A 27834-nucleotide genomic window follows, 5' to 3' on the forward strand; every position below is an offset into this window, starting at 1 on the left:
TGTTTTATCAAGAAAAATTAATAATAATAATATCATAACCTTTTTTTCTTCTGGGTCTCAGGAGGTTAAGCTGATAATATAATACCATGTGCTGTAAATTAATATTTTATATTTAAAAAATGTAGTCTGATTAATACTATTTCTATCATTATGGTATTGAATTTCGAAATTATAATCATCAAGTAATTTTTAAAATAATTCAACACTTTGGCAATTTATTACAGGCACATCCATGCCCATATATGGCGTGTAATTGAGAAGAATAAAGGAAACTGGTAAAGGTAATAGAGTAAAGGTGAAGTAACTGAACACTTCCCCGGCCTGGTCTGCGGTTTGACCTGTACCCTGTCCTTCCTCTCTCCATCCCTCTGTTCTCTGTTTACCTCATAGACTTGGTTTACCTCATGTTACATCTGTTTGAATAGCTGGACCAGGGCGCGCGTACTCGCCTTGCGCACGCCCCCGCACCGCACTCGCTGCCTCGCGCTTCAGAACCTCACTGACTCTCGTGCGCAGAGGAAAGAAAAGCCGACTTTTTGAGGACTTTTGGGGCACTTTTGAAACTCGTTCATGGTCCAAAGAGTCTTCTTAGTGTTCTCTGAGAGAAGTTAGAGGATGGCAGAGAAAGAAAGTTAAAGACGGAGGGGAATTAAACCTGTCGCGTGTTCGAGCTGGCTGACGAGAAGAGAGGAGCGTTGATAAACAATGAGGTAAGAACATTTCACTTTCACAGTTTCTTTATCCCTATTATACACTTTTTAACATCCTAACTTTTGACTCATAGTGTTTTTAAAATCCTCCTCAATTAATTCTCCACTTTAAACTCTTCTTCTGTTACACAACCAATATATTGACATCACCTTACAGCTGACGACAAAGTGAGGTGCAAAGTGAGGGAATCACCTAAAACTGTAGTTTTAAGTCAAAGAGTATGGTCAGTAGGCTAAAGGAGATTTTCATAATGAGAGGTAAATGATACAAAAATGTTAAATTGACTCCTACACCTGCTGCTATATGTTTGGATGTTACGAGAAAAGTACTCCCATCCAAGAGAAAGGAAGCAGAAAATGTTGGAAGAGTATTTCTCTTTCTCTTTCCAAGAAAGATGGACTTCTTTCCAAGTAGTTGCTTATCAAAAAAATGAACTACTTGGGTCATTTTAGATTAATAAAGCCAAGAGACAGCTAAAAACACCCTGAAAATGTTAAATTGATAAATTCAACATGAATTCAATGTTAAAGGCAAAATACATGATCACTATGAATCAACTTAATATCATACAATCAACTAATTGAGTCATTTTAGAGGAATAAAGCCAATCGACAGCTAAAATTACAATGAAAAATGTTAAATTGATAAATTCAACATGAATTTAACGTTAAAGGCAAAATACACGATCACTATGAATCAACTTTACTACCCAAGTAAATCAACTACCCAATTAGTTGTTTTATGATAATCAACTACCTGAAAATGAGAGTTAAATTATACTTTTATGTTAAATTGATTAATTCAAAATTAGACTCTTATGTTTACAACTGCTGCTATCATCCATAACAACACAAATATTGTTATCAAAGCTTTCTTTATAATCTCACTAACAATGTTTGTCATTGTTTAGATCACCAAAAAATCTGATACTAGGTGAATAAAGCCAATAGACAGCTAAAATTACCCTGAAAAATGTTAAATTGATAAATTCAACACAAATTAAATGTTAAATGCAAAAAAAGATGTTCACTGTGAATCAATGGTTTTGTTATCAAAGCTGTCTTTATAATCTCACTAACAAAATCCATGATTCATAGTGAGTATGTATTTTGCATTTAACATTGTGGGTTGAATTTATCAATTTAACATTTCCAGGGTAATTTTAGCTGTCAATTGGTTTTATTCACCTAAAATGACCTAAGTAGTTGATTTTATGATAGAGTGGATTCATAGTGTCCATGTATTTCGCATTTGACATTTGATTCATGTTGAATTCATCAATTTAACATTTTTCATTGTGATTTTAGCCGCCTATTGGCTTTACTCTTCTAAAATGACCCATGAAGTTGCTTTTATGATATAAAGTTGATTCATGTGATCATGTATTTTGCATTTAACTTTGAATCTGTGTTGAATTTATGAATTTAACATTTTCAGAGTAACTTGAAGCCGTCTATTGGCTTTATTCACCAAAAATGATTCAAGTCGTTTATTTTATGATATTAAGTTGAGTCATAGTGATCAGATTTTTTGTATTTAACATTGAATTTTTGTTGAATTTATCAATTTAACATTTTCAGGTTGATTTTAGCTGTTTCTTGGCTTTACTCACCTAAAATGACCCATGAAGTTGATTTTATGATAATCATCTACTTAGAAAATAGTCCCTCTGTCTTGGAGAGAGAAGGAGAAATACTTTCCAACATTTTCTGCTGCCTCTCTCTTTGATTAGAGTACTTTTCTTGTAAAAACCAAACAGGATTGAACATTTATTAGCAAAGTAGTGATATACTGAAGCCCTAACATGCATCTATACATTTTATTGACTCTGCCGTCCTGTGAGAACGAGTTCATTTCAGCTGTTCAGTAGCTCAAGATCGTAAGGACAAAAGAGTTAAGAGTTGACTAATGAGTTAAGTAGAACTTAACTCATTAGTCACTGAGTGGTTGTTTGATTATTGTTTTGTTTTCTAGTTCACCAGAAAATTATCCTGTAGAGATGGAACGATATCAAAGTCTTATGGTAGGATAATACCTTGATAACATATTGCTATGTTTAAACTAAAAAAAAAGACATACAGAGACTTGGAAAAATGCTATGTTATACTCTGGCATTGGTGTGTTCATTAACTCTCTATATCCTTCATTGTCGACCAGAGAGAATAGAAGCAGGTCTATTGGCTATATGTTCAGTGGTACATCTTGTGATCCCTGGAGCTGTAAACGCTTTGCCTGGCTGGATAGCTTTTTGTGGCGACGATTTGACGGGTAGCTTTTTGTATTTTTCCACATTTTTATGACTTCCTGTTGTGGCCAGATTAATCACTAATTAAAGACAGTAGTTAATGGTTAGAGCACAAAGTCATATATGCTTATTTATCTTATTTTGTAGCTTGATTGTCTTGATTTTAAGGGAAATGTAACCCCTCCAAAAGTGACTAACCAGTCACTTTCCATAGGTCCACTTTAATGATCGCATATATCTACCATACATCTAATTGGATTTGTACAGAAACCCTGAGTGGACATAGATCTGTACATTTCATTTACTCAGTTTACCTGCGATAATGAGTAACTCCTGGTTGTTTACTCAAGATCTGAACTTATCTTTCTCATTATCTTGGTACAACAAAGCAGGTTTCCTCTGTGCTGTGTTTTTATCTTGAGATAACAAGATGAATATGTCAAGGTATTGAGAAACTTGATATACTTGTTGTCATTTCACATCCTTGGTTTGAAATAAAAGGGTTGGTGCTCCTGTGTTTTTTTTGCCAAACAGAGCAGGGTATTGAATCCTGCCGGCAGGGGAAAAAAGAACACCAGGAACAACAAATGCACTGTAACACTACCACACGGGGGTTTTGCTTTAAAGAGGGCATATAATAACTTATTGTGAAGTGCTGAAAAGAAACCAGGTTATTGTCAAGGATGAAAGAGCACAGTAAGGGTGACACTAGGCAGGTCAAACCAGGTGAACTAATAAATCATATAAAGTAACATTTAATCCCTCCCTGTTTTTTTTGTGATGTGTAACCACAGAAGAAAGCAAAGAGATGAATTAGAGATTTAATCCTTGAACTAATTGGACAATAGAGATATGATGAAGTTGGGATATTTTTCACACAGTCTCTAAACTTCTTCGTTTTGAGCAGGAACAGAGGAACGCCGCAGAGAAGCAGATCACAGTAACACCTCCGAATGAAGGTGTTGAATGGAAAAAAGGTTTTTAATGTGCACTGGGTGCGTCGCAGACATGTCATTCCAGTACACACCTGAGTGAAGTGTGTGTCACTGGGGAAGAGCTCACAGCTTGACAAACTAGTTTTCTGTGTAATGGGGAAATGACTGGAGGGAGATGGTAATGTTAGTGGTATTAAAACAATGCACAGGTATGACTTCCTTGCTGTTAGCATTGAACTCTGTCTTACTGTCTCAGCCAGCACAGTGAAATGATGTTTGTATTCTTGGTCGAGATGTACTGATGATGTTTTCTCTTCCCTGGTTCAGATTCAGATACTATAATAATCACATTATGTAATTAATACCTTATCTACTGTAAACATGATGCTATCATTCTGTTTTTGCTAGCTTTTGCTGAAGTCTGTAAAAACGAGTATAATAGACAATGTTAAATTCTTATCTCCATAGAAGTGGACCAGCTAGACAGGCTGAAATAATACTGGTAGTAGCTCAACTAGTAGACCCTAGATGGGCTGCCTAAGTATCATAGGAGCACTAATTTTAATCTGGAATTGCTGTTCATTGAGTTAGTTTGGAGAGGAGGAGATGATTTGGTTTAAAGAGGTTTAAAGTACATACTGAAGAAACCCCTGAACACCAAGAAACACGTTGAGCTATAGGCAGCTCAGCTCTCAGCCCCCTGAATGGATCATGTTTTCCTTTTGTTAAAAAAATTGAGATATGTATTGAAGGATGCTTAACCGGCAAGCCGAACACTAAGAAACAAGTTCACTGTCACAGAAATGGAGCAAATGGTAGTGGCAGCTCAGCTCTCAGCCCCCTCTGAATGTGTTGTTTTGGTCATGGCATTGGAGGGACACTGGTTTTGAACTAGGGACCGTCCAATTTGCCAATTTCTTTCATAGAGATGGATGGTTTTCCCTCTGTCAATAAAAACGTACAAACACATTTTGAAGAAATCCTGATCTGCAAGTCAGACCCGAAAAAACAAGCTTAGCTCAAGGCAGTTCTGCTCCCAGCCCCTTCTGAATTTTTTCTCTGTGTTTCACAAAACATCAGAAGGACACAGTTTTTAAGTTGCAACTGAAGCCTAACCTGCAAGCTAAACACAAAGAATCAAGCTCAGGGTCACAGTAATGGAGCTAATGTTAGTGGCAGCTCAGCTCCAAGTCCCCTCTGAATGGGTTGTGTTTGTCGTGGCATCAGAAGGCCACATATTTTGAACAGGGGACTGCTCTATGCATTGATGTATTTTCTAGAGAAGGATGGTTTTCCCTCACTCTGGAGAAATCCTAATCTGCAAGTCGAACACAAAGAAACAAGTTGAGCTAAAGGCTGCTCAGCTCCCAGCCCCCTCTGAATGTGTTGAGTTTTGCAGGACATGATTTTAAAGTTGCAATTGATTTTATTTGGAAGAGGAGTTATGTACCCAAGGACATTTAACCTGCAAGCCAAACACACAGAAAAAAACTCACCGTCACAGTAATGGAGCTAATGGTAGTGGCAGCTCAGCCTCCAGTCCCCTCTGAATGTGTCGTTTTTGTCATGTCATTAAAGGGACAATGGTTGATGTATTAAAAGATGGTTTTACCTCTGTTAATAGAAACGTTCAAATACATTCTTAAAAACCCGTAATCTGGTTTTTGTAATGGCATCAGAAGGCTACTGATTTTGAACAAGGGACTACTCTATGCATTGATGTATTTTCTAGAGAAGGATGGTTTTCCCTCAATCTGAAGAAATCCTAATCTGCAAGTGGAACACAACGAAACAAGTTGAGCTAAAGGTCGCACAGCTTTCAGCCCCTTAAAAGTAGTGTTTTCCTTTTGTTAAAAAAATTGAGCTATGTACTGAAGGAACCCGAACCTGCAAGCCAAACACCAAGAAACAAGTTCACAGTCACAGTAATGGAGCTAATGGTAGTGGCAGCTCAGCTCCCAGCCCCATCTGAATGTGTTCTGTTTGTCATGACATTAGAGGGACACTGATTTTGATCTAGGGACTGCTTTCAACAGTACAGATCTGACTGATGTTACACTCATTCCTACTTATGTTGATTTTTTTTTCAAGTTTACAATATATAGTCGTATCAGTGTGTAAAATTTTCATCTTTCTGATACTTCACCCTATATTTGAGACCGTATTAAAGGCTGTTCCAAAACCGAAACAACTCTCACACTTTGACGATTTTGTTTCAAATCTTAAATTCAATTTTCTTCTTGTCTTTCGCAGCACGACTCTTCTTCAACCCAGAATGAAACAGAATCCATCAAAGGAGATATTGCTGTGGTTTAAGATTCCACATCAGCCATCTTCAGGACCTTAAAGGATCTGTGTGACCTCTGAAAGAGCCTGTCATCTTTCCATCAACAAAACATTTGTACTTCACACTCATACGAGTCACAATGCCAGACCGGTCTCAGGGTCTTCAGGAGAAGGTGGATCGTGGAGAAGGAACTTTCCAGTTGCCTTTAGTGCCGGACATCAAGGTCATCCCAAGTGACGTGGTGGGCAAAGGTGATACCTTGGAGCTTGGAGACTTAGTTAAAACAACAGATGGCGTGAAACAACAAAGTGGGGACGTTTTAAAACCAGGACTTGATGCATCCCAGGGTTCTGTAGAGGTGGGTGTGGCGAAAACAGTGCAAGCCCTTGAACCTCTGAAAGCCAATTCTTTGTTACAGGGAGCAAGTGTGACTCCGCATGAAGATAACGGTGCCCCTGACTCTGATTCTAACCGTGGACACGTTAACGCTGGATTCAGCAGCGACCTCACTGATGAAGAGTTATCTGAGTTCAATAGAAACACGCTTGATAAGACAAACCACATCTCTCCTCTGAATTTCTCTGAGCCTGGATTAGACGCCCAAGACAGCCCTGAGGGTGACAAAGACGAACCCAAATCAGACTTGACTGATAAACACAAAGGAGAGAACTCACAAAGCGACGATTCGACGGACGTCTTCCAACCGAGGGACAGCATCGACGTCAGGTGGGACGACGACGACGAGGACACTGGGAGCACTCGGTCGAGGCGGAGTGTGAAAGAAGGGGTGTGTTGCTGCTTTCAGGTGTTCCACAGAGGCTGCCTGCAATGTGTGGAGGAGACCCCGGCCATGCTGTCCGGACTGGTACTGTCCTTGGCGTTCTGCGTGGCCCTCATAGTTCTCATCCCCACCACAGTACGGGTGAGACATGATGAGTGTGTGTTTGTGTGTGTGAGAGAGAGAGAGAGACAGGCTAAGCTGCATATTTAGATACGGAATGTTTTAGACAATGGATAGATAAGTGAGATATTAACTGGTTCTAGCTTTTCATCGTCTTATATCGAAGTAAATTTAATATTTAGGGCGTTAGTACGGATGCTACTGTAGGCTCTAGTGGCTAGGGAATTTTTTTCTCACAGTTCAACACACTCATTGTCCATTTTATGTCCATTTGAAACATTTATGCCAGAAAACAACAAGAAGTCTCAGAGTTGAGATTAAAAAGATGAAGAATGATATAGAAATAAAAACTGTACCGCTTGAAGGAAAGTCCTGTGATTCCTTGGAGGTGTATTCCAGCAGGTAGGCCTGGGCCTCAGAGATCAGGTGGGCCTCGTGTAGGCCAGGTCTTCAAAGACCTAATTTTAAAATGGTAAGGCAATCCAAAAAGCATCCAATAACCATATACCATCCAGTGATCCAGGGCTGTGAGAAAGTTACACTCCTTTAGGGCCAAGTAATGCCCAATCCTTATTGGATGGTATATAACAGCAGGTGAAAATCAAGTAGGCCAAGGCTGTAGACATCACAGGTTCAAACATGGTTTACAAATCCAACAGCATCCCATAAATATAATTAATCCAGTGGTCCCAGACTGATGAGAAGATGTTTTTCTTGAGAGCACCACACATTTAGACCACACATGACAGGAAGTATCATGCATGAAGCTGAAGAAACTCAGACCTCAGGCACAGACACAACAACAGAGGACTGACTTGGCTGCCATGTTGGATTCTAGTGCTTGGCTTGGCTGCCATGTTGGATTCTAGTGCTTGGCTTGGCTGCCATGTTGGATTCTAGTGCTTGGCTTGGCTGCCATGTTGGATTCTAGTGCTTGGCTTGGCTGCCATGTTGGATTCTAGTGCTTGGCTTGGCTGCCAACTTGGATTCTAGTGCTTGGCTTGGCTGCCATGTTGGATTCTAGTGCTTGGCTTGGCTGCCATGCTGGATTCTAGTTCTTGGCTTGGCTGCCATCTCGGATTCTACTCTTTGGCTTGGCTGCCATCTTGGATTCTAGTTCTTGGCTTGGCTGCCATCTTGGATTCTAGTTCTTGGCTTGGCTGCCATCTCAGATTCTCGTGCTTGGCTTGGCTGCCATCTTGGATTCTAGTTCTTGGCTTGGCTGCCATCTTGGATTCTAGTTCTTGGCTTGGCTGCCATCTCAGATTCTCGTGCTTGGCTTGGCTGCCATCTTGGATTCTAGTTCTTGGCTTGGCTGCCATCTCGGATTCTACTCTTTGGCTTGGCTGCCATGTTGGATTCTAGTGCTTGGCTTGGCTGCCATGCTGGATTCTAGTTCTTGGCTTGGCTGCCATCTCGGATTCTACTCTTTGGCTTGGCTGTCATCTTGGATTCTAGTTCTTGGCTTGGCTGCCATCTCAGATTCTCGTGCTTGGCTTGGCTGCCATCTTGGATTCTAGTTCTTGGCTTGGCTGCCATCTCGGATTCTCGTGCTTGGCTTGGCTGCCATCTTGGTTTCTAGTTCTTGGCTTGGCTGCCATCTTGGCTATTAGTTATTGGCTTGACTGCCATCTTGGATTCTAGTTCTTGGCTTGGTTGCCATCTTTGATTTTAGTTCTTGACTCAGCTGCCATCTTGGAATTTAGTGCTTGGCTTGTTTGCCATCTTGGCTCTTAGTTCTTGGATTGGCAGCCATCTTGGATTCTAGTTCTTGGTTTGTTTGCCATCTTGGATTCTAGTCCTTGGCTTGGCTGCCATCTTGGATTCTAGTCCTTGGCTTGGCTGCCATCTCGGATTCTAGTTATTGGCTTGGCTGTCATCTTGGATTCTAGTTCTTGGCTTGGCTGCCATCTTGGATTCCACTGCTTGGCTTGTGTGACAGCACATGACAACAAACTCGTCATGTGCTGTCTCTGAAACATTGTTGATAATTCAGAGAATGCAGTGGTTTCAAATCGAGGTTGAATAAATGGAGCATTAAACCTGTTCTCAAAAGTACCGCCACATTATTGTTGCTTTGTCATTGTGTGCCACTTATTCCAACAATACAATGAGACACATTGTATCTCATACATATGTAGGTCATTTGAACCAGCAAAAAGATGTTTCGTGTTGCTTCAACTTTAGTCTCATAATTATACTTTTTATGGATTCGGCCTCATTGAAGAGCTTCTCTCTTGACATAACAGCTGTTCCTCTCTGTTCAGACTGAAAACCTGAACATTTGCATATCCATATTGGTTCGTACATAACCGAATCAGACTCAAACTTTATTTTTGCTTTAATGAAATATGATCCTAAAATTTGATATCTCATTTAGATCGAAGGTTTTTTTGTGACAGCTGCAACGCCAGAGAAAAAGAAAGTGCCCCATGTTTTTCAACTGCAGGATTTGAAATACTCACATAATTCACATGGCAGGAACAGATTAAAAACAACGCACAGGCGGTTTGAAGCTCAGCTAAGCTTTCACGTCTGATGAAGGAAGCACTTTCATTGTAGTCCTCAGTGATGAGCAGACAGGACACTACTGGGTCTTAAGTCCTTTATTCCAGCGTATTGAATTGAATCTTTAAGTTTAACAGACTTTTAGAGAGATTGTCTAGAATATTGTTCTTTAAATGTTGAAATGTTGCCACTAACTTCCAGATTTTTACACATCTCTGCGCAGCATATCGACGTCCACGTAGGAGCTCTGTCCATCCTGTGCATCGTTCTCTGTCTGAGTGCCATCCTGCTCGTCTGCCTGCCCTGGCTGGCCACTGTGAGGCGCTGTGGAGGAGCCCTGGCCCTCTTCGTCTGGGGAACTCTGTACATCACTGCCATCGTCTTCATCTTCACTGGAGGGCCCGTCACAGCGTGGGAACAGGTGAGAACAAAGCATGAAACAAAAAGACGAAGAGATTTGTCATCATTCTGTTGTTAACTATCTCCATCTTCCCTCAGGTGGCGTTCTTCCTCTTCCTCTCTTTGAGTGTTTACACTGTGCTGCCTCTCTCCATGGCCTGGGCCCTCATGGTTGGGATCGGTACCAGCGTTTCGCACGTAATCATCATCAGTGTTTACGTCCCCGTCACGGAACCGGAGACACCAGATCTGGCTGTGCAGGTAAAGATTTACTGTGAATAGATTTAAGGGAAAAGTTTAACAAGCAGTTTGATTCCCAATCTTTTAAAAGTGAGCCTCAAAGGGATCTGGAACAGTTTGAGACAGCTAGCTTAGCTCTGCTCAAATGAAAACAGACATCAGCTGTAGCTCGGTATATTAAATTTCACATCTGTTATTTACTTTAGACATATTTATTTTATTTATTTTATTTATTTTATTTATTTTATTTATTTTATTTATTTTATTTATTTTATTTATTTTATTTATTAACTTGTTTATTTATTAACTTGTTTATTTATTAACTTGTTTATTTACTTACTAACTTATTTATATATTTATTTATGTATTTACTTACTTAATTATTTAATTATGTATGTATATATTTATTTATGTATTTATTTACTTAATTACATATTTTTATTTATGTATTAATTTACCTACATACTTACTTTAAATAAAATTATGTATTTATTTACTTACTTATTTATTTATCTACTTTATTTCTTACTTACTTACTTATTTACCTACTTACTTACTTATTTACTTACTTATTTATTTACTTTCTTTCTTACTTACTTTCTCATGTATTTATTTAGTTATTTACTAACTTTCTTATTTATTTATTTATTTACTTACTTATTTACTTATTTATTTACCTACTTATTTATTTATTTAACTATTAATTATTTATTTACTTATTTATTTACTGTCTTCCTTCCTTCCTTCCTTCCTTACTTCCTTACTTTCTAACTTATTTATTTAGGTATTTAATTAATTGTATTTTAATTAACATTAATACTGAAGACATTATAACTATGAAAGAACTCATGTGGAATTATTTAATTAACAAAAAAATGTTAAATAAATCAAAATATGTTTCATATTTTAGATTCTTTAAAGTAGCGCCCTTTTTGCCTTGATGACAGCTTTGCACGCTCTTGGTTTTCCATCATTCAGCTTCATGACGTCACCTCCTGGAATGGTTTCGGTGCCTTGTCCAGAATTCTGTTACAGTTGACCCTCCCACACATTTTTATGGAAAACAAAGTGCTTCACATAATGAAGCTTTAAAGGGAGGAGTAGGCCAACATTTGCTTATTATTTTCCTATGCGAAGAGAACACTGCTTTGCATGTGCCACAAAACAGTCATCCAGCTCAGATAGTAAAATGAAGCGAGTCAGACCGTATGTGACGCGGCTGTGGTTCAGTGGTCGAGTCTGGCGTTGGATTGGATCTAAGGTACCCTTTTCCACAAGACACTGAACAATCAACTGCTCCTGGTAGCTGTGTCATCCGTGTGTGAATGGAAGTAGCTTATACTGCTGGGTGCCTTTCACAGCAGCCTCTCTGGTGTGAATGCGGCTTGTAATGTAAAAGCAAAGTATAAACACAGTCCATTTATCTCTCCGTGGGTTGTGACCAAGCGGCAACCTCTGGAGGTGAGAAATGAAGCCAATTCGTTGAATGAAGCCAAAGTGTTGAAAAACTGCAGTTCCTGGATTGTCCACTAGAGTCTGGCTGCAGAAGTACCGGAAACCACATACACACCAATTAAAAAAAAGCCGATCTTTACAGCAGAAATAAACATGTTTGCTAATCAGTCTGATTAGCTAATTTCTCTTTCGGCACACATGATGTGGCAGTTTCGAAGATATTAAAGGTGACATATTACGCTCTTTTTCATCAAAATATATTTGTCTTAGAGGTCCCCAAAACATGTCTTTAAAGTTTATTGCTCAAAAAAACACTTTGAAATCAGATTTTGGCATGCCTGAAAACCCCTCTTCTTCAGCCCTCCTCAGAACAGTCTGTTTTCTGTTTGTGCCTTTAAATGAGAATGAGCTCTCTGACCACGCCCCCTCAGGAAGTGGATGTGCCCTCGGCTGTCCAGCACGTTGATCTAATGTTTACATGTTGGCTGAATATACACGGCTGCTCACAGACCCGCGTTACTTCCACCATCTGAATCTGATCCAGAATCTGATCCTGATGGCGATGCGCCTGCAGCAGGACCTTTCTGAACGACTGGTCACAGATTCTGTGTTTCTTGTTGTTTTATTTGTCAGTATGTCGACATGTGTGTCTTGGTACACAGCTACGAACATGTAGCTATGTGGCTATGCTAACTAGCGCTAGCACTTTTCCATGAAAAATAAAAATCATCCACTAGATCTTCAAATCTGCAGACGTGGGGAGTAAAACCGACCTCTGTGTTTATTAAGACAGCCTACAACTAGCATGCCTCCCTCCTAAGCTCCTTGTTAGCACACGTGTGTGCAGGGAATGAAAAACAGAGGAGGAGTTAAGTTGTATTTTATACAGTCTATGGGCTGAACAAGCTCCAAGCTCTGACTTCCATTACAGACCGGATGTCGTTGTGACGTAACAAAAACATGGAAATCTGAAACGGCTTGTTTCAGCACACATTTACAGAAAGGTGGAGAAATCAGAACAGGGGCAGAATGGATTCTTTTCGTTTTTTGTTTTTTTTTAGACATGTCAGGTACACATATTTCAGGTAGAGAACCATTAAAAAGTCGATTTTGCATGATATGTCACCTTTAAGGTTCCAAGGTTGAGTCAGCATTTCCATATGGCACCTGACGATAGGCAACAGTGATGTCACGGATGCTACGACCATGAATTATGCAATCTGTGGTTGTGACAAGCAAGGTTTATCCTCACAGATGAATCCTAAACCAGGTCTTAAATGGCCCCATGTGTGTAACTGAATCTGGTCTCTCACTAAGTGTTGAAACAGTTTGATGATTGACTCATATGTCAGTGATTGATCCACATGTTAACGCACTGCTTTAGCTGTTATTTTGCTGAGGCTGAGTAACAGTAATCACCTCTCCTCTCCTCAGCTGGTGGCGAACGCCGTGCTCTTCGTGTGTGTGAACTGTGTCGGGATTTTCCACCTGTGGATGACCGAGCATGATCTCCGGAAATCCAATCAGAAGAGAGAAGAGTTCAGCGCCATTCGCTCGCAGAAGGAAGTCAGGAAATACCAGCAGGTGAGCACAAAGACTTCCTGGAGGATTCTTTGGAACTCAGATCTAGCTTCCTTTTTTTTTTATTTGCCTGTTTCAGTGGATCTGAATTAAAAATCATTACGTGTAATCTGCCTCATAAAGGGCCTCTTTACCTGCACGGCCTGGCTTTGGTTGCTGTGTGCTCTTCTGTCTATTAGGTCAATAGATTAATCATTCACTTGTCTGATGCCAAGCAGCGGTAGACTAGGCAAACCCAGGTGGACAATATTCACAGCAGGTAAACAAATAGATGAAACATGGTCCACAGAGTAAACAGGGCATCGCCTCAAAGAGCCTTTTGATGGCCGCCTCGTCTTTTTACGGCCTCCGTGAACGGACAGCCGATGTGGAAATTGTTCAGGGTCTAAAGCGCGTCACTCACCGTTGTCTCCCGCACTTATTTTTAATCCCTTTTTTCCTTCCTGGACAACAGGAGCAGCTCCTCCTGTCCGTGTTGCCCCGCTACATCGCCATGGAGCTGAAGACGGAGGTGATAAAGAGGCTTTCCAAGCCGACGGGGGAAGCGGGAAACGAATCCAACTTCCACAACTTCCACAGCTTCTACATACGGCAGCACAAAGACGTCAGGTGAGGATGACACTGTGATGATGTCATGTTGGGTTTGTTAGCTTTTCCAGAACTCAACAGCTGTCCCTCTCCACTTCCAGACAAGACTTCCTGTTTCATCTGCTGCATCCTTTACAGTCAGTCAGAGGCCTCGCTCCGGCTCTGACTATGTTCTTGTGATTTACGTGAGGGATAATGTATGGTTACCAGGTTGTTATGGGAAAAGGAATCCCGACAGTCTGAGACAAGACCCTGACGTGAAGCGGAACGGGTTTAAAAAACGTGGAAGAGTTTTCATGATGTGTTGATTCTGACCTCTTTGGATAGGTTGGTTTAAGGGGACGAAGACTGCATTTCCCATGAGCACCATCACCTCCTGTCTTGGGACGAGGCTCCTCCAAATGCATACTTTTGTCGACTGAACTTTTGAATCCTGATTTATTGTCAATGCCAATTCTTTAAGTACTCAATAAGAAGATGTTTGTTCAAAGTCACAACTTAGAGTACTTCAAACATTGCAAACAAACCTTAAGAGTTAAACACTGTGCAGGAATTTTTGACGGACTGATCCCCTTGAATGCAACCTGACCAAAGTTTCTTTTTACAATTTAAAGTACCAACAAAAGTAAACATGTTACATTTTAATGCAAGTCCTGCCTCCTTTCAAGCCAAATATCCAACCTCATCATAGTAACTACCAAATTCCACTCGATTGGTGTCCGGTCCGTCTCCGATCTGTCACGGCACCAGATCTGATAGGTTTCTATTCTAGTCGATGTGTTAACTTCCACTGGATCCGCTCCGTCTCTGATCCGGCAGGTCGGAGCCCTCCAGATCAGATACGCAAGACTCTACGGGACAGGAAGTCAGGCACCAAAACAAAATGAAAACATCCGGTTAATTTTCAGAATAAAACACTCTGTGTTATCACCAGATCGTATTTCACTTAACTACAACAACAAACCAAAGTCATGATGAGCGGAGCCAGGCCTGGAGTCAACAGGTCAGAGGTTTTCAGAGGACCAGGAAGACAACATGGATGAGGAGAGGAGGAGGAGAATCCTTGATTCAGTGATTACCGGGGGAAAACCTCGGTCACATGACTCCAGCTGTCCGGAGGTCCTGCTCCGTGCTGCATTCTGAAACCCTGTTGGGTGTTGATGGATATGAGGACACAAAGCCGGACCGCAGTGGAACAGAGACGTACCGGACACAGATCTGGTGGAAGTCAAAATTAGCTAAACTAGGTGGCCCCATCTGCAGTGAACTGTAGCCTAGCTTGCGTTCAGTTTCTCATTAAAGGGGCAGAGCTGAGCGGCATCCATTGTGGCTCGTACAGTTACTAGTGACATGTCATTCATACAACCCCACTTCATAAAAACTGAATATCCCTTTAATGAATTACTTTGACTTTTAAGAAACTTTAAATGTGGACAAATCTCAGACCTTGAGATAAGAGGAGTCTATGTTATTGTAAGTTTATGAGACTCACAGAGAAGTCTAAGTCACACATTGACTAAAAACATGTGTTCAGATTTGACTCTGCACACTCTGATGTAAATGTTACATGACTCACATGAGTGCACACATGTCTGATGTTTGTGTGTATCTGTGCAGCATTCTGTATGCAGATATCGTGGGCTTCACAAAGCTGGCGAGTACCTGCACACCAGAGGAGCTGGTCGCTGTGCTCAACAAGCTCTTTGGCAGATTCGACGACATCGCCAAGGTGAGAGGAGGAGCTGACCCAGAGCAAAATACAACTCTGAGTTCAGCAGGAGTCAGGCTCTAATCTCCCCGTCTGGTTTTCTTCCTCTCCACAGAAGAACGGGTGTCTTCGCATTAAGATCTTAGGTGACTGTTACTACTGTGTGTCGGGCCTACCTGACCCCATCCCCACACATGCAAGGAACTGTGTCCAGATGGGTCTCGACATGTGCACGGCCATCAGGTCAGTTCATTCAAAGTGTTTTTTTTATGACGTATTCTTCTTTTGTTGTTATTTATAATTCTGCTATAAAACAAAAATGGCTGATGCTGCACTTCCTTCCTTTGAAACTCTGTTTTTTCCAGCCACATGAATGAAATTTTTGCATTGCGGCAAATTTGCATGTACTGCTTTTACTCTCTGTATAACTTCCTCATGGGTCAACTGGCACTTTTATTTCACTGTTCGCTCCACTGCAGCTGAAACCACACCACACATTCGAGCGCAGTAAATTTAAATTTACTGTAATTATCCCAAACAGCGCATTCTCAGTTGAACTTGTCCTGTGTTTGTGTCGTGAAGAGTAATGAATAATGTTTTGCAAACAAGAAAAACCAGACATAAAATAATGGCAAAGTGCTGCATATTAAAAAAGAAAATGGATTTTGAAATAGTGACTAATGCGCACAAACAATAATAAAATATATGTTATTAAAATAAGTTAAAGCATAAAAAAAAGAAGAGTAAAGCCCCAAAAATATAACTTAAAAAAATGAAATAATTGTAAAAATAATAATTGTAATAATAATAAATAACAATAAGAATAAAAATTGTTCAAATAAATAAATAAAAAAGGATCAGGATAAAAATGGAAGATTAAATAAATACATTGAAAATATGAATAAAACTGAATAGAAGAAAATTAAAAATAAAAAGTAGTTAAAACTAAATAAATTATAAACAACATTAAAATCTCATTGCATTCACCTGAGAAAAAAAATCTGCTCCGTTTTTCGGAATTAACCAGATATTTGTCTCTGAATTACAATTTTTTTTTCCTAAATGAAAAATATGCCAGATGATTATTTTTTTTTCTGAAAATATTTTCTTGTAATTCAGAGATAGATATCTCATCAAAGCAGAATATTTGTTATTTAAAATAACTTTTCTTGGGGGCACTGTTGGCCTAGCGGTCTAAGCGCCCCATATACAGAGGCTAAAGTCCTCGTTGCAGAGGTCCCTGGTTGGACTCCTGGCAGCGACCATGTACTGCATGTCCTCCCCCACTCTCTACTCCCCACATTTCCTGTCTCTCTTTAGCTGTCCAAAGGCCAGACAGAAAGTTTTTAGTTTACATTTAAAAGCCTCAATATCTCCAGCTTCTCTCAGATCCTCTGGCAGGCTGTTCCATTGTCTTGGAGAATGAAGTATTTGTTCTGCTCTGAGGAACGGCTAAAAGAGAGGAGGCCTTCCCGGTTTATTTACTAAAAGCATCTCTGAGGTGTAGTCTGGTGTGAGGCCATGCAGCGCCTTAAAAACTAGAAAACTAATTTTAAAATCAATACAAAAAGAACCAGGCTGCCAATATAATCTGCTACATCTACTAAAATATGAGTTAAAGGTACATTTCAAAGCTTCATGGCTCAACAAAGAAAGCCAGAGGATAGCAGGGGTGAATGTTAAACTTCTTTCTGTCTCTGTAGTAAGCTGAGAGAGGCGACCGGGGTCGAGATCAGCATGCGTGTAGGCGTCCACACCGGCAACGTGCTCTGCGGCGTGATTGGCTTGCAGAAGTGGCAGTATGACGTGTGGTCACATGACGTCACGCTGGCCAACCACATGGAGTCTGGAGGATTACCTGAGTAAGAAACACCTGGCCGGACAATGTATAAAATCAAGTTCTGAGGGTTTTTTGTGGCGTCTTTTCATGCAACAGTGTGTTTTTGTTATTAACAGACGAGTTCACATCACAGAGGAGACGCTGCAGCACTTGAACGGAGCGTACCAAGTGGAGGAAGGGGACGGGGGGAGTCGGAATCCTCTTCTCCAGGGAAGGAAAACCTACCTGGTGATTGACCCCTACAAGCAACGCAGCATTTCCAGGAGACCTAAATCAGTAAGTTTACATGCAAGTTTGCAGCATTTAGCAAGTCACAGCGTCAAGGACAGACTTCCTTTAACAGGCAGAAGCAGGACCAGATTCATGTTAGACACACATCTGGTGACTGAGTTAGGGTTGGAGCTCACGGACTCCAGAAAGGTCTATGGAAAGTGAAACAAGTAACCAAAGAATCTCTATCTGAATTTCAGGTTACCACTTTGGCGTCGGGGGAACCCAGGCAGCGAGCGTCGGTCCGGATGTCTCAGTACCTGCAGTCCTGGAGGACCATCCACCCCTTCGCGGACCTGAGTAACCCTGAAGCCACGCCCTCCAAGAAGAGGAAACTGCCGAGAAGCATCACCAATGTCATGAACAGATCGCATCCGTCCTCTGTACGTGTTTGTGCCGTACTTCCTTTATTTAATTCTCCTGGTGCTTAAAAGTGAAAACTAACTGCTTTCAGAGCTCACACACGTTTGGATCGAACAGTCCTTCAGTAAACACGGAACACACACCCTCCTCTTTCTTCTTCTTCCTCCTTTGTCTGTCTCTCATTGATGTTAGATAATTTTTAATCTGTAAGTGTTTGAGAGAGGTCACCTCAGGTCATTCATACTGCTAACAAAATGTGTGTGTGTGTGTGTTTTAGGCCAGAACAGCTCGCAACAGCAGTTCATCCAGGTACGTTTCCAAATCACGTGTTTTCACTCCCTCCATGAATCCTCTTGATACCGGTGAAAGTTTTTAATGTTTGAGGTTAATTCTGTTTCTGATGTGTTCTTGTTCAGCCCCAGTTTGGCAGGAGATACCATTGTTGGATCATCACTGGACACGATGGACTCAGCAGGGTAAGATCTTTGATGAAGACCTATGTCTTCATTGTTTCGTCTCTGTCTGAGCTCTTTCTGAGTAAAACACAAGGAACTTGAAGGAAAAGATGAGCGCTCAGTGATTAGGAATTCCACCCCACTAGGCCCTTTACTGATAAGTTTAGTAGCCTGCCCCATGGCTCCTTATGTCCCCAAAAGCCTGAGATGGAAAGGACAGATGGGGAGCGAGAGCCAGCACATCGCTGGGGTTATCAAGTGAGCTCCTCCAGTTAGCTTTAGCGTCCCAGAGCAACCCCCTTCAGTACCAGCTCCCACTGTCCATCATATCCACCAGCAGAACACCCCAATTTAATAACCCAACCCATACAGTACTGCCATTCCCAACAGACCCAGGCTCTGTACATGCAAGCTCCAGGTAGAAACAAGACCGATACTACCTACTCTAGTACCTGGACCCTAGCAGCCCCCACCACCCAACACACAACAAGAAGAGTCTGCAGCTAGGTATTAGAAGACAGGGGAGGCAGAGCAAAGATGAGATGCTGGTCTTGGCTATAACTCACCCCCGCCACTCTAGGCTGTGTGCTTTACCTCCCCCTGCTGAATATTTAGAATAGAAATCTATGAAACCTTAAAGTATGAAGCCCATGCAAAAGTGTTATAAACTGCTGTTCCTCGAGTGTCCACTTGAGGCTGGCTACAGAAACCGCGGAAACAACATCCACACCAACGTCTGGCGTGTATGAAGCGCTGTTTTGAAGCCAATCGTCATTTTTCTGTTCTTGTTATTTAAAAAAACACCTGTCAGCTGATTGACTTCCTTTCTGTGTTCATTCATGAAGGAGGAGACTAAAGAAGCTCAACTGTTGCACTCTGCTCTTCAACGACCTGAGCCTGGAGAAGAAGGTAGCTTTGAGCTTGAGATGCTGATACATACACTCCTCCTTTGTTAAAGCAGCAGAAACAAAACATGATTATTTTGTTCTTCTGTGTGTTTGCAAACCAAAACTCCTTCCCCCTTGTTTGTCTCTCAGTTCCGCCTTTCAGAAGTCAGAGGTTTACACCAATCCATCAGCTGCATTGCTTTGATTTTCATCACGCTCTTCACCGTTCAGATGCTCGTCTCAAGGAAGTGAGTCAAACATCCTTTATTTGCTCCCTCGTGATTCTGTTTGTGCGTGAACGTAATCATTTTTTTACATCCTTTCTCAGGAACTTTGAGTTGGCAGTGTCCTACGGTGTGACCTTCCCTGTGCTGGTGCTAATTCTATCCATCGCCTTCACTGGATACTTGGAGGTAAAAAACAAACACATGTGCATGTTTGTATGTTCAGGGTCAGTAAAGAGGATCTTCCGGCTGTCATGTGTTGGTTTTCATTCATTAAGAACGACATGTGAACGGTTGCTTTGTGGATCTTTGAAGTCAAACACCAAGTATGAAGATTTAAAAGCCATAAACATTCCTGTATTTATTTTTTGGATGTTGCTTGTTTACAGAAATGGCGTTCAAAGATGCCGATGGGCGTTCAGTGGATATCGGGGCTGTCCCGTGGCGTCTCCACCAGGGCCGCGCTGCGGATCTTTGTGGTCTGTCTCTGCGTGCTCATAACGCTGCTGATGGCCATCCTTAACTATGTGAGTTCTGTTGTCCTCATCTTCATCTTGTCTTTCACTTTTCAGTCATTTATTGAAACATTTGTTGATTTTTTGTTCAGTTTTTCCTCCCGGGAAATGACTGTACAGCGATCGTCAACAGGACCGAGCTGGAAGGACTGAAACTCTACACCGGGCCTGTGAGTACTTCAAAATCACCATTAAACCTTGTTATCTATCTATGTATGCGTTCATCTGATTATTAAAATTCCCAGTGGAAAATATGGCTTCAGAAATATTTGATAAAGCACCTTTTGATGAAGTGGTTTATCACAGCACCTCCAACAATTAACATATTTTCCAGTGAAAAATGACTCCACAACTAGGTTACAATTAGGGATGATCTCGATCAGCTTTTTTGGCCCCAGATCTGTTTTTTTTTATATTGAATATTTGCCGATATCGAGTCCTGATCCAATACTTGTGTTTGCCTAGATAATAGTTGCACAAGAGGTAAAGGGGTTGAGCGGCACGCTGTTTTTTTCTTTAACAAAAATAAGTAATTAAAAAAATAACTAAAATATGTCTTGTGTTTATTCTATTCAACTTAATCCAGCTAGCATTGTTGTAAAACTCATAATCTGTTTAACAAGCTCTGCTGTGTGAGACCCAAAAAAAACAGTGTGCATGCATTACAGCACGCTTAAATCCGAGGCTGCTCTGAACACAAGTCTCACGAGGCAGTGCTTTATTCACAACGGCAGCATTCAGCTGTGAGACGTAAATATTGGGAGTGACAGCGAGATCGAAACATGCCGGGTTGCATGCCACGAGCTACAGAGCGGCATGACGGTATAAAGAGCGGCAGCTGCTGCTAGTCACAAGGATGCTAATGTAACAGACTGTCCTGTGTTTGGTTTATGTGTTCACCTTTTTGAACCATATGTCCCTTGAGAGTTACCGTAGGGTGTGTATAGCAGATTTTTTTTTCTGTAATGTGTCTGGCAGTGCACATGTGAGTTCTACATCAAAGTCCCATTTATTATTTTCTCATGACGTACACAGTAAAGCACTCAGAACGCTCAATTACATTTGTGCGCTAACCTTCAGCTGCAAATTGGGTTCAGTGACAGCGGACGTAAATGATCGGATGAGATGATAGGCTCAAATGCCAATCACAGATCAATTAAAAAACATCCAGATCGGCTCCGATCCGATAGTTGAGATCAGGATCGGGAGATCCCTCGTTAAAATCTGTACTTCAATTAGTTTTTTCTTTTGCACATTTGGCCTGTTTAGAAAACAGACGTGGTGTATTCATATGCTGTGTTTCTGGTACGGTTTGTCGGCGTTTCCACGATCAAAAGTTGGGAAAGGTGCAAAATTAACCGACCCGTACCGTCCTGCTGTTTTGGCACCCTTCTGTCGCGGCACCAAGTGTACCAATCCGACCCTTAAAGTGTTGCCATAATCAGCTGATTGAGACGATCTCCCCTAATCTAGATACAGAGATACACAACAAGATTTTTAAAAAGAACAGAGATAAGCTTTAATATTTGTCAGGTCATCACTCCGTCGCGCAAAAGCTGATTTTCTTTAGATGACTCTCAGTTCAGTTTCATGAAGATTGAAGTTTCCTAATATATTTTGAATGTCTTGAAGTCCCTCCAGTAACTTTTTTATGGCCTCCTCAGTCGTTGATGAGCAGCTGACGCTTTATTTGTTCTTACTATGACAGGACAGGAACATAAAGAGTAAATAAAACAGACATGTATCCTCAGTTAACCTAAAAAGTGCTCTGATTGTTTGCTTACGACACCTTGAATGTTTACAGCTCCAGTTGATCGTCTCACATAACTCATTCTGAACCACATTTCTCCTCCTCCCTCCCTCCCTCCCTCCTCCTCCAAACATGCAGTACTACCTGTACTGCTGCCTGCTGGCCATGCTGGGAGTCATCGTGTTCGTCAGGACGTGCATTTCAGTGAAGGCCTTTCTGCTCACGCTGGCCGTGGTGGTTTACCTCGCCCTCTTCCTCCATGTCTACGCCCCAAGGTCCTACTGCCTCATCAACCTGCTTTACAACGACACCAAGTGAGCCACAGTGTGAATGCAACAGAAGCTGTTACTCTTTAAATATGAACTATTTTAGCATTTAGTAAATCGTAAGTTCAAGCATTTCAAACATGAGCGAAAATCAAAACCTAGGCCTGTTCGTTAAATTGTATTTTCTACGTTAGACATCACGTCAGTACAAAATGTTTCACCTCTGTTGCATGCAGACCAGATAAAATCCCTCCAAAGACATTTTTAAAGCTCCTGAGACGAACTTTCATTCTGTGTTGGTTTTGGCGCCCCCTCTGGAGGAAGCAGTCTTTGCCGATTTTGTCCTGAACATGTGTCATTGTGCTTCCTGATGACTTTTAACATTCAGATTTGCAAGAAATGTGAAATACATTTAACTGGCAGTGTGCAGTTCAACACGTGGTCTGACACCTACCCCCCACCAGTGGATTCCAGCATTAAAATTAAGCACCTAGAAACCATCTCTCCTGTTGTTGATGATCTAGTTTGCTTTTTTATGTCACAAAGAGACATCAATATTAATTTCAGTCTGTTTCACCACCAAATAAAAACTCCCTATAGGTGCTTTAATAAAATAAAGAGACATTTAAGGCTTTAATTGTAAAGAAAGACGACAACAAGAAGTAAATTAACTTTAAAAAGTTAGGTAAAAGCGCGTTAGAAGCCTCAAGTCAACTTAAGATGACCAAATAAGAGTTTAGACCTGGATTTGTACACCCGCACGGTCTCTCAGTATTCAGTAATCCAGCTCCAGTTCACCTTCTCTCCTCCACATTCACTCGCTGCTATCTTTAGTCCTCGCTCCGTCCGCCTTGCTCAGCCAAGGTGTTGAATTCCCGCCTTTAGTCCTCACTCTGAGCCCAGATTGTTGTGAGCTTGTCTGGAGTTTCCGATCAGCATCTTTTATTCAGGAGCTTTCTACAGCAGGGGGTCGACTCACTTTACTCCGGGATACAAGACACTGTTGAGTGAGGGGTTACGTAATGGAAGGGAAACAGAGGGATTGTAGTTCAGTAGTCACAATTGTAAGAGTTGAAAGTTGTGAGTGTTTGATTTTGATGTGTTTTCTTTCAGGCCCGGGGTCCTGAAAGACCCTCAGATCATGTCAGGAGTCTGGCTCGTCATCTTTTACATCGTCTGCCTCATTCTGGCCCGACAGGTACGTGTTTTCATCTCGTCACTGAAAGAGAGAATCGTGAATATATGTGATAATGGTAAAAGAATATGCTGAAATGTGTCGTGTCTCTCTCAGGACGAGCTGGGTTGCCGTGTGGACTTCCTCCTGGAGCGTTGTTTCATGGCGGAGAGAGAGGAGATGGAGACCATGGAGAACGTCAACAAGCTCCTCCTGCAGAACGTGCTGCCGCTCCACGTCGCCTCCTTCTTCATGGGCAAAACTATTCGCAACCAGGTAAACACAACAGAAGGTGCTTTTAGCCCCCAGAACTACTTCACCCTGAACTTAAAGGTTCCTGTGCCCCCATTGTTGTCTGCGTTTCGACTGCGGGCTGAAGTCCCGGGTAGATTGTGTAAATCAGGCCAGTGACGTATAGAGAAAAAAAAGTAAATGCACTACACCACCAGACCAGTAGAGGGCAGTAAAACAAAGACAAATGCCATTCATCACAGATGACACCATAGAAGCAGACGGACAGGCAGGTATCATTATGAGCAACACAACAGTTAGCCTGTTAGCATGAAGAGACTCAGCTGGCGCTGTTTTAGATGGTGCTATATTTCATCACAGATGGATTCACTGAATCAACACGTGAGAGGAGATAAGCGCGAGTAGCAAAGACGTTTCAACACGGCTTTAAAATCGTTTATAACTCAAAAAGCTGTGGCAGAGATCGGCCGGTGTTTTGGTTTAAACAGAGACCCTGTTATCTGGAGACTCAGCCGGATGCATCCCTCATAAACGTCTTTAGACGATCATTAAATATCTGATGAGGATATTTTGAAATCTTAATAAAAACTAAACTAGTTTGCATTCCCAGGAACTCCCTCTGTGTTTCAACAGCTGTGTAAACTCCACAAACACTGACACGTTCAGCTGAAGGTCTCCAGTTTACAGGGTCACTTTTAAAACCGGAACACCGGGAGAGACGCATTCACGGTGGGCTGAGAGAAGACTACTGTTACAAGCTGCTAAATCAAGAGAATCACAGCTTCTTCTTTTGAAAAGTACACACACGTACAAAAAAGATAGAACAAATAAAAACTAATGAAAGAAAGAGAAATCAAGTGAATCACAGATGTGTGTGATGTTATTGTGGACGGAGGGCGGAATAAAAACACTGCGGTTAATCTACCAATCAGACACGTTCAGCATTGCAGGCCCTGCCCACCAAAAGTCCTGGGACCTTTGAAAGGAATTCCCCCCTAGCAGGGGCTTTTTAGGGGGGAGATTATCTACCCCTGAACTAAATTTAGACCCTGGGTCCACTGGTCAAAACACACGTAGTTCAGGGGTAAAGTCCCTCTGGTCAAAGAACACCTTTAGATAATTAAACGACGGTGGACATGCTGTGTTTAACATGTGTCATCTTGTCATTGAGGCTCATCCAGTACTTCACTGTTCTCTTGTTCCAGGACCTGTACAGTCAGTCGTATGACTGCGTGTGTGTGATGTTCGCCTCCGTGCCTCAGTTTAAAGAGTTTTACAGCGAGAGCAGTGCCAACAGAGACGGGCTGGAGTGTCTGCGCTTCCTCAACGAGATCATATCGGACTTCGATGAGGTACGAGGAAGAGGATATTAAATTCTGTCAGAGGCTGGAGTCAGTGGGTCTCTAAACTGTGCTCTCTTTGACTTCCTCTCTGTGTCCTGCAGCTTCTCTCCAAGCCCAAGTTCTGCACGGTGGAGAAGATCAAAACGATCGGCAGCACGTACATGGCCGCCGCGGGGCTCAGACAGACGCCTGTTGGAGATGAAACAAAGGTTTGATACATCTCTGTTTTTAAAAGATGTTTGAAAGAGCAGTTTCAGTTTCCTGCTCTTCAGTAACATGACCTCTGGCTCCCCCTGCAGAAAGTGGAGATGTCCTACAGTCATGTTCGCTCCATGGTGGAGTTTGCAATTGCTCTCATGGGGAAACTGGAGTTCATCAACACGCACTCTTTCAACAACTTCAAGCTCAGGATTGGTGAGTGTGTTTGAAACAGAGATGTAGATCACTACTGGATCCTTTACTCAAGATGTTAAGCAGTCTGTTCTTTCAAATCCCTTATCTGTCTAAACAGAGGAAGAATGATTAAAGCTGTAATGAAGTCTTCAAAGGAGGATTTTTAGAAAGTGAGATATAAGTTTGTTAACGTTGTTCATCTGCAGGAATAAACCTCGGTCCGGTGATCGCAGGAGTGATCGGAGCTCACAAACCTCAGTACGACATCTGGGGGAACTCTGTGAACGTGGCGAGCAGGATGGACAGCACCGGAGTGTTGGACAAGATACAGGTGAGAGGAGGAACGAGGTAGAAGTGTTGACTTAGTGAAGGAGTCAAGGTAGTATCCGTGACGTCACCCATCTGTTTCTGAAGCGCTGTTTTGAAGCCGATCGGTGGCGGGAGCAATATTGGAAATACTGGACGCAACCTAACGTCTGTCAAGCTAGCGGGCTTTGAGCCTCCTTGCCAACAGCTACAGTGTTCCCGCCTGTCAATCAAGTCAGCTGTGCCTCTCATTGGAAGACTCGTAATCTTAATATCTTCAAAATTGCAGCGTTATGAAAAAATTCACCCCTCGTACAGTGTGTGCCGAAAGAGAAATGAGCTATCAAGACTAAAGTCATTTTTTTGTACAATGCTGTAAACATGTTTATTTCTGCTGTAAAGATCGTCTTTTTTGAATTGGTGTGTATGTGGTTTCTTGTACACCTGGAGCCAGCCTCTAGTGGACACTCGAGGAACTGCAGTTTTTAACACTTCCGCAATGGCTTCACATTTTAAGACCGGAGGTTGCCGCTTGGTCTCAGCTACGTCTCTGGAGCGTACCCTTTTAAAGGCTAGAGCAGTGGTTCCCAAAGTTTGGGGTCATGAGATGTCTTCCTTTTTTGATTATATAAAAATAGTACATTTTACCCATTATAGTAAAAAAATATCGACAAAAATAGTGGCTAAACTCGAAATAAAACCTTGAACATAGAAAATGTAATGAGCTTCCTGCCTTTCTTTTTGCCAGATGACTCCTAAGTTTAGGGTTAGTGAACAGTTAATTATCAAAAGCATCAGTAGCAGTAGGTTAATTCATAACGGCACAGGAAACACAGACATGCTCATATAGGTAGGGTCATTTTCTGCAGACCAGCTAAATGAAGCCACATTAAATCACTTTGAGGGACAGTGGGGGTCACAAGAATTTGGCACCAATATTTTTGGGGGCACAGGCTGAAATGTTTGGGAACCCCTGGGCTAGAGCTCTGGAAAATTCCTGAGTGGATGGGAAGCAGGACTAGGAAACACTCCTCTCACAGCTCTGTATAATTGACTGCATTAATCATGTAATTCTTTCCTTTCTGTTCCCAGGTGACGGAGGAGACGTCTCAGATGGTGGAGAGCGTGGGATACGGCGTCACTCTCAGAGGAGTCGTCCACGTCAAGGGGAAAGGAGATCTCAGAACGTACTTTGTCAACACGGATCAGACGTCTCCTCAGTTCTGACCTCAGACTCAGACTCGTGTACAAACATGAACTGTCAGTGTTTGTTTTGATGAACCGGGTGCACCACGTGGCTCTGTCTCAACTGAGACTCAGTCATTAGCATTATGTACATTTGCACAGACTCCATGCTGTTATAGAGACTCAGCAAGGAGCTGCCTCTGTCTTTTGGATGAGACACTAAAGAAGATCCTGTGATCCGGTTCAATGAAGACGACTAAGTGAAAGTTAACTGTCCCTGTACTGTAACAGATTGTGAAAATACAATCTTCTTTATACTTTTCTTCATTGATACAGTCGATAAAATACACTGTGTGTTATAAACTAATTTATTTAAATGATAAAATCTGTTCCTTTGTAGGTGTACCAAAGATTACACATGTGGGTAGATTATGTTTTGCTGTTTAATCATGTGTTTTTGGTTTCAGTGAACAAAACAGCTGTTCTTTTTTTTCGTTAAAAATGTCTTAAACCAAGATATGTTGATATGAATGAAGCTCTGAGGTACTGATTGGTCCTCTTCACTGGTCTCAGAGGGTTTCAAAACAAGACTAATAAATCATGATGTGATTCACAGCCTGGAAAAGAGAAAGAAAAACCAGATTGTGACAGATTTGAAAGTCTTATTTTTGCTTTCGTTGTGAAATCCTGGACGGTTCTACCAGTGAAGACGGCGACTAAAGTGAAGTAACTTTGGAGGTTAATGTCACTGCCTTTATGAAGGGAAACAGAGCTTTGCATATTCTCACAGACCACCCTTCCTTGTCTGTTTTTCCCTCCCTGCTGGAGTCAGAGAGATTTATTATGTCCCTATACTGATTTAAAAGATAGTATTTATATCTACTACTGCTGAGAACTTGATGCATTGACACATACCTGGCACAAAGATGTGTTCTGCCACGTAAAGACACTTGATGCTGATTCAAATTGCACTTTTCTGAAATGTAATGTGTTACATTGTTGACAATGTGGTACAGAATATATGAATACATGTTCTTTTTTTGCGTGGGATGA

The 27834-nt window shown here is 41.5% G+C and overlaps 1 protein-coding gene across 1 annotated transcript; it reads left to right on the forward strand.

Annotated features, from left to right (window-relative positions):
- Window positions 1–413: 413 nt before the first annotated feature.
- Window positions 414–27458, forward strand: LOC117807853 (adenylate cyclase type 2-like). The gene is made up of 26 exons (XM_034677262.1): window positions 414–710; window positions 6145–7100; window positions 9811–10008; window positions 10086–10247; window positions 13116–13265; window positions 13717–13871; window positions 15468–15579; window positions 15674–15801; window positions 17262–17420; window positions 17515–17674; window positions 17869–18051; window positions 18309–18340; window positions 18448–18507; window positions 19332–19395; window positions 19524–19621; window positions 19702–19786; window positions 19987–20124; window positions 20205–20282; window positions 22001–22176; window positions 23242–23326; window positions 23420–23578; window positions 24760–24906; window positions 24999–25106; window positions 25197–25311; window positions 25497–25621; window positions 26689–27458. Exons 2-26 carry the CDS (start codon window positions 6318–6320, stop codon window positions 26821–26823), a joined length of 3795 nt encoding a protein of 1264 aa, XP_034533153.1. The 5' UTR covers window positions 414–710; window positions 6145–6317; the 3' UTR covers window positions 26824–27458.
- The last annotated feature ends 376 nt before the right edge of the window (window positions 27459–27834 follow it).

This window comes from Notolabrus celidotus, chromosome 23 (genome assembly GCF_009762535.1).
Source record: "Notolabrus celidotus isolate fNotCel1 chromosome 23, fNotCel1.pri, whole genome shotgun sequence".
Lineage (NCBI taxonomy): Eukaryota > Metazoa > Chordata > Actinopteri > Labriformes > Labridae > Notolabrus > Notolabrus celidotus.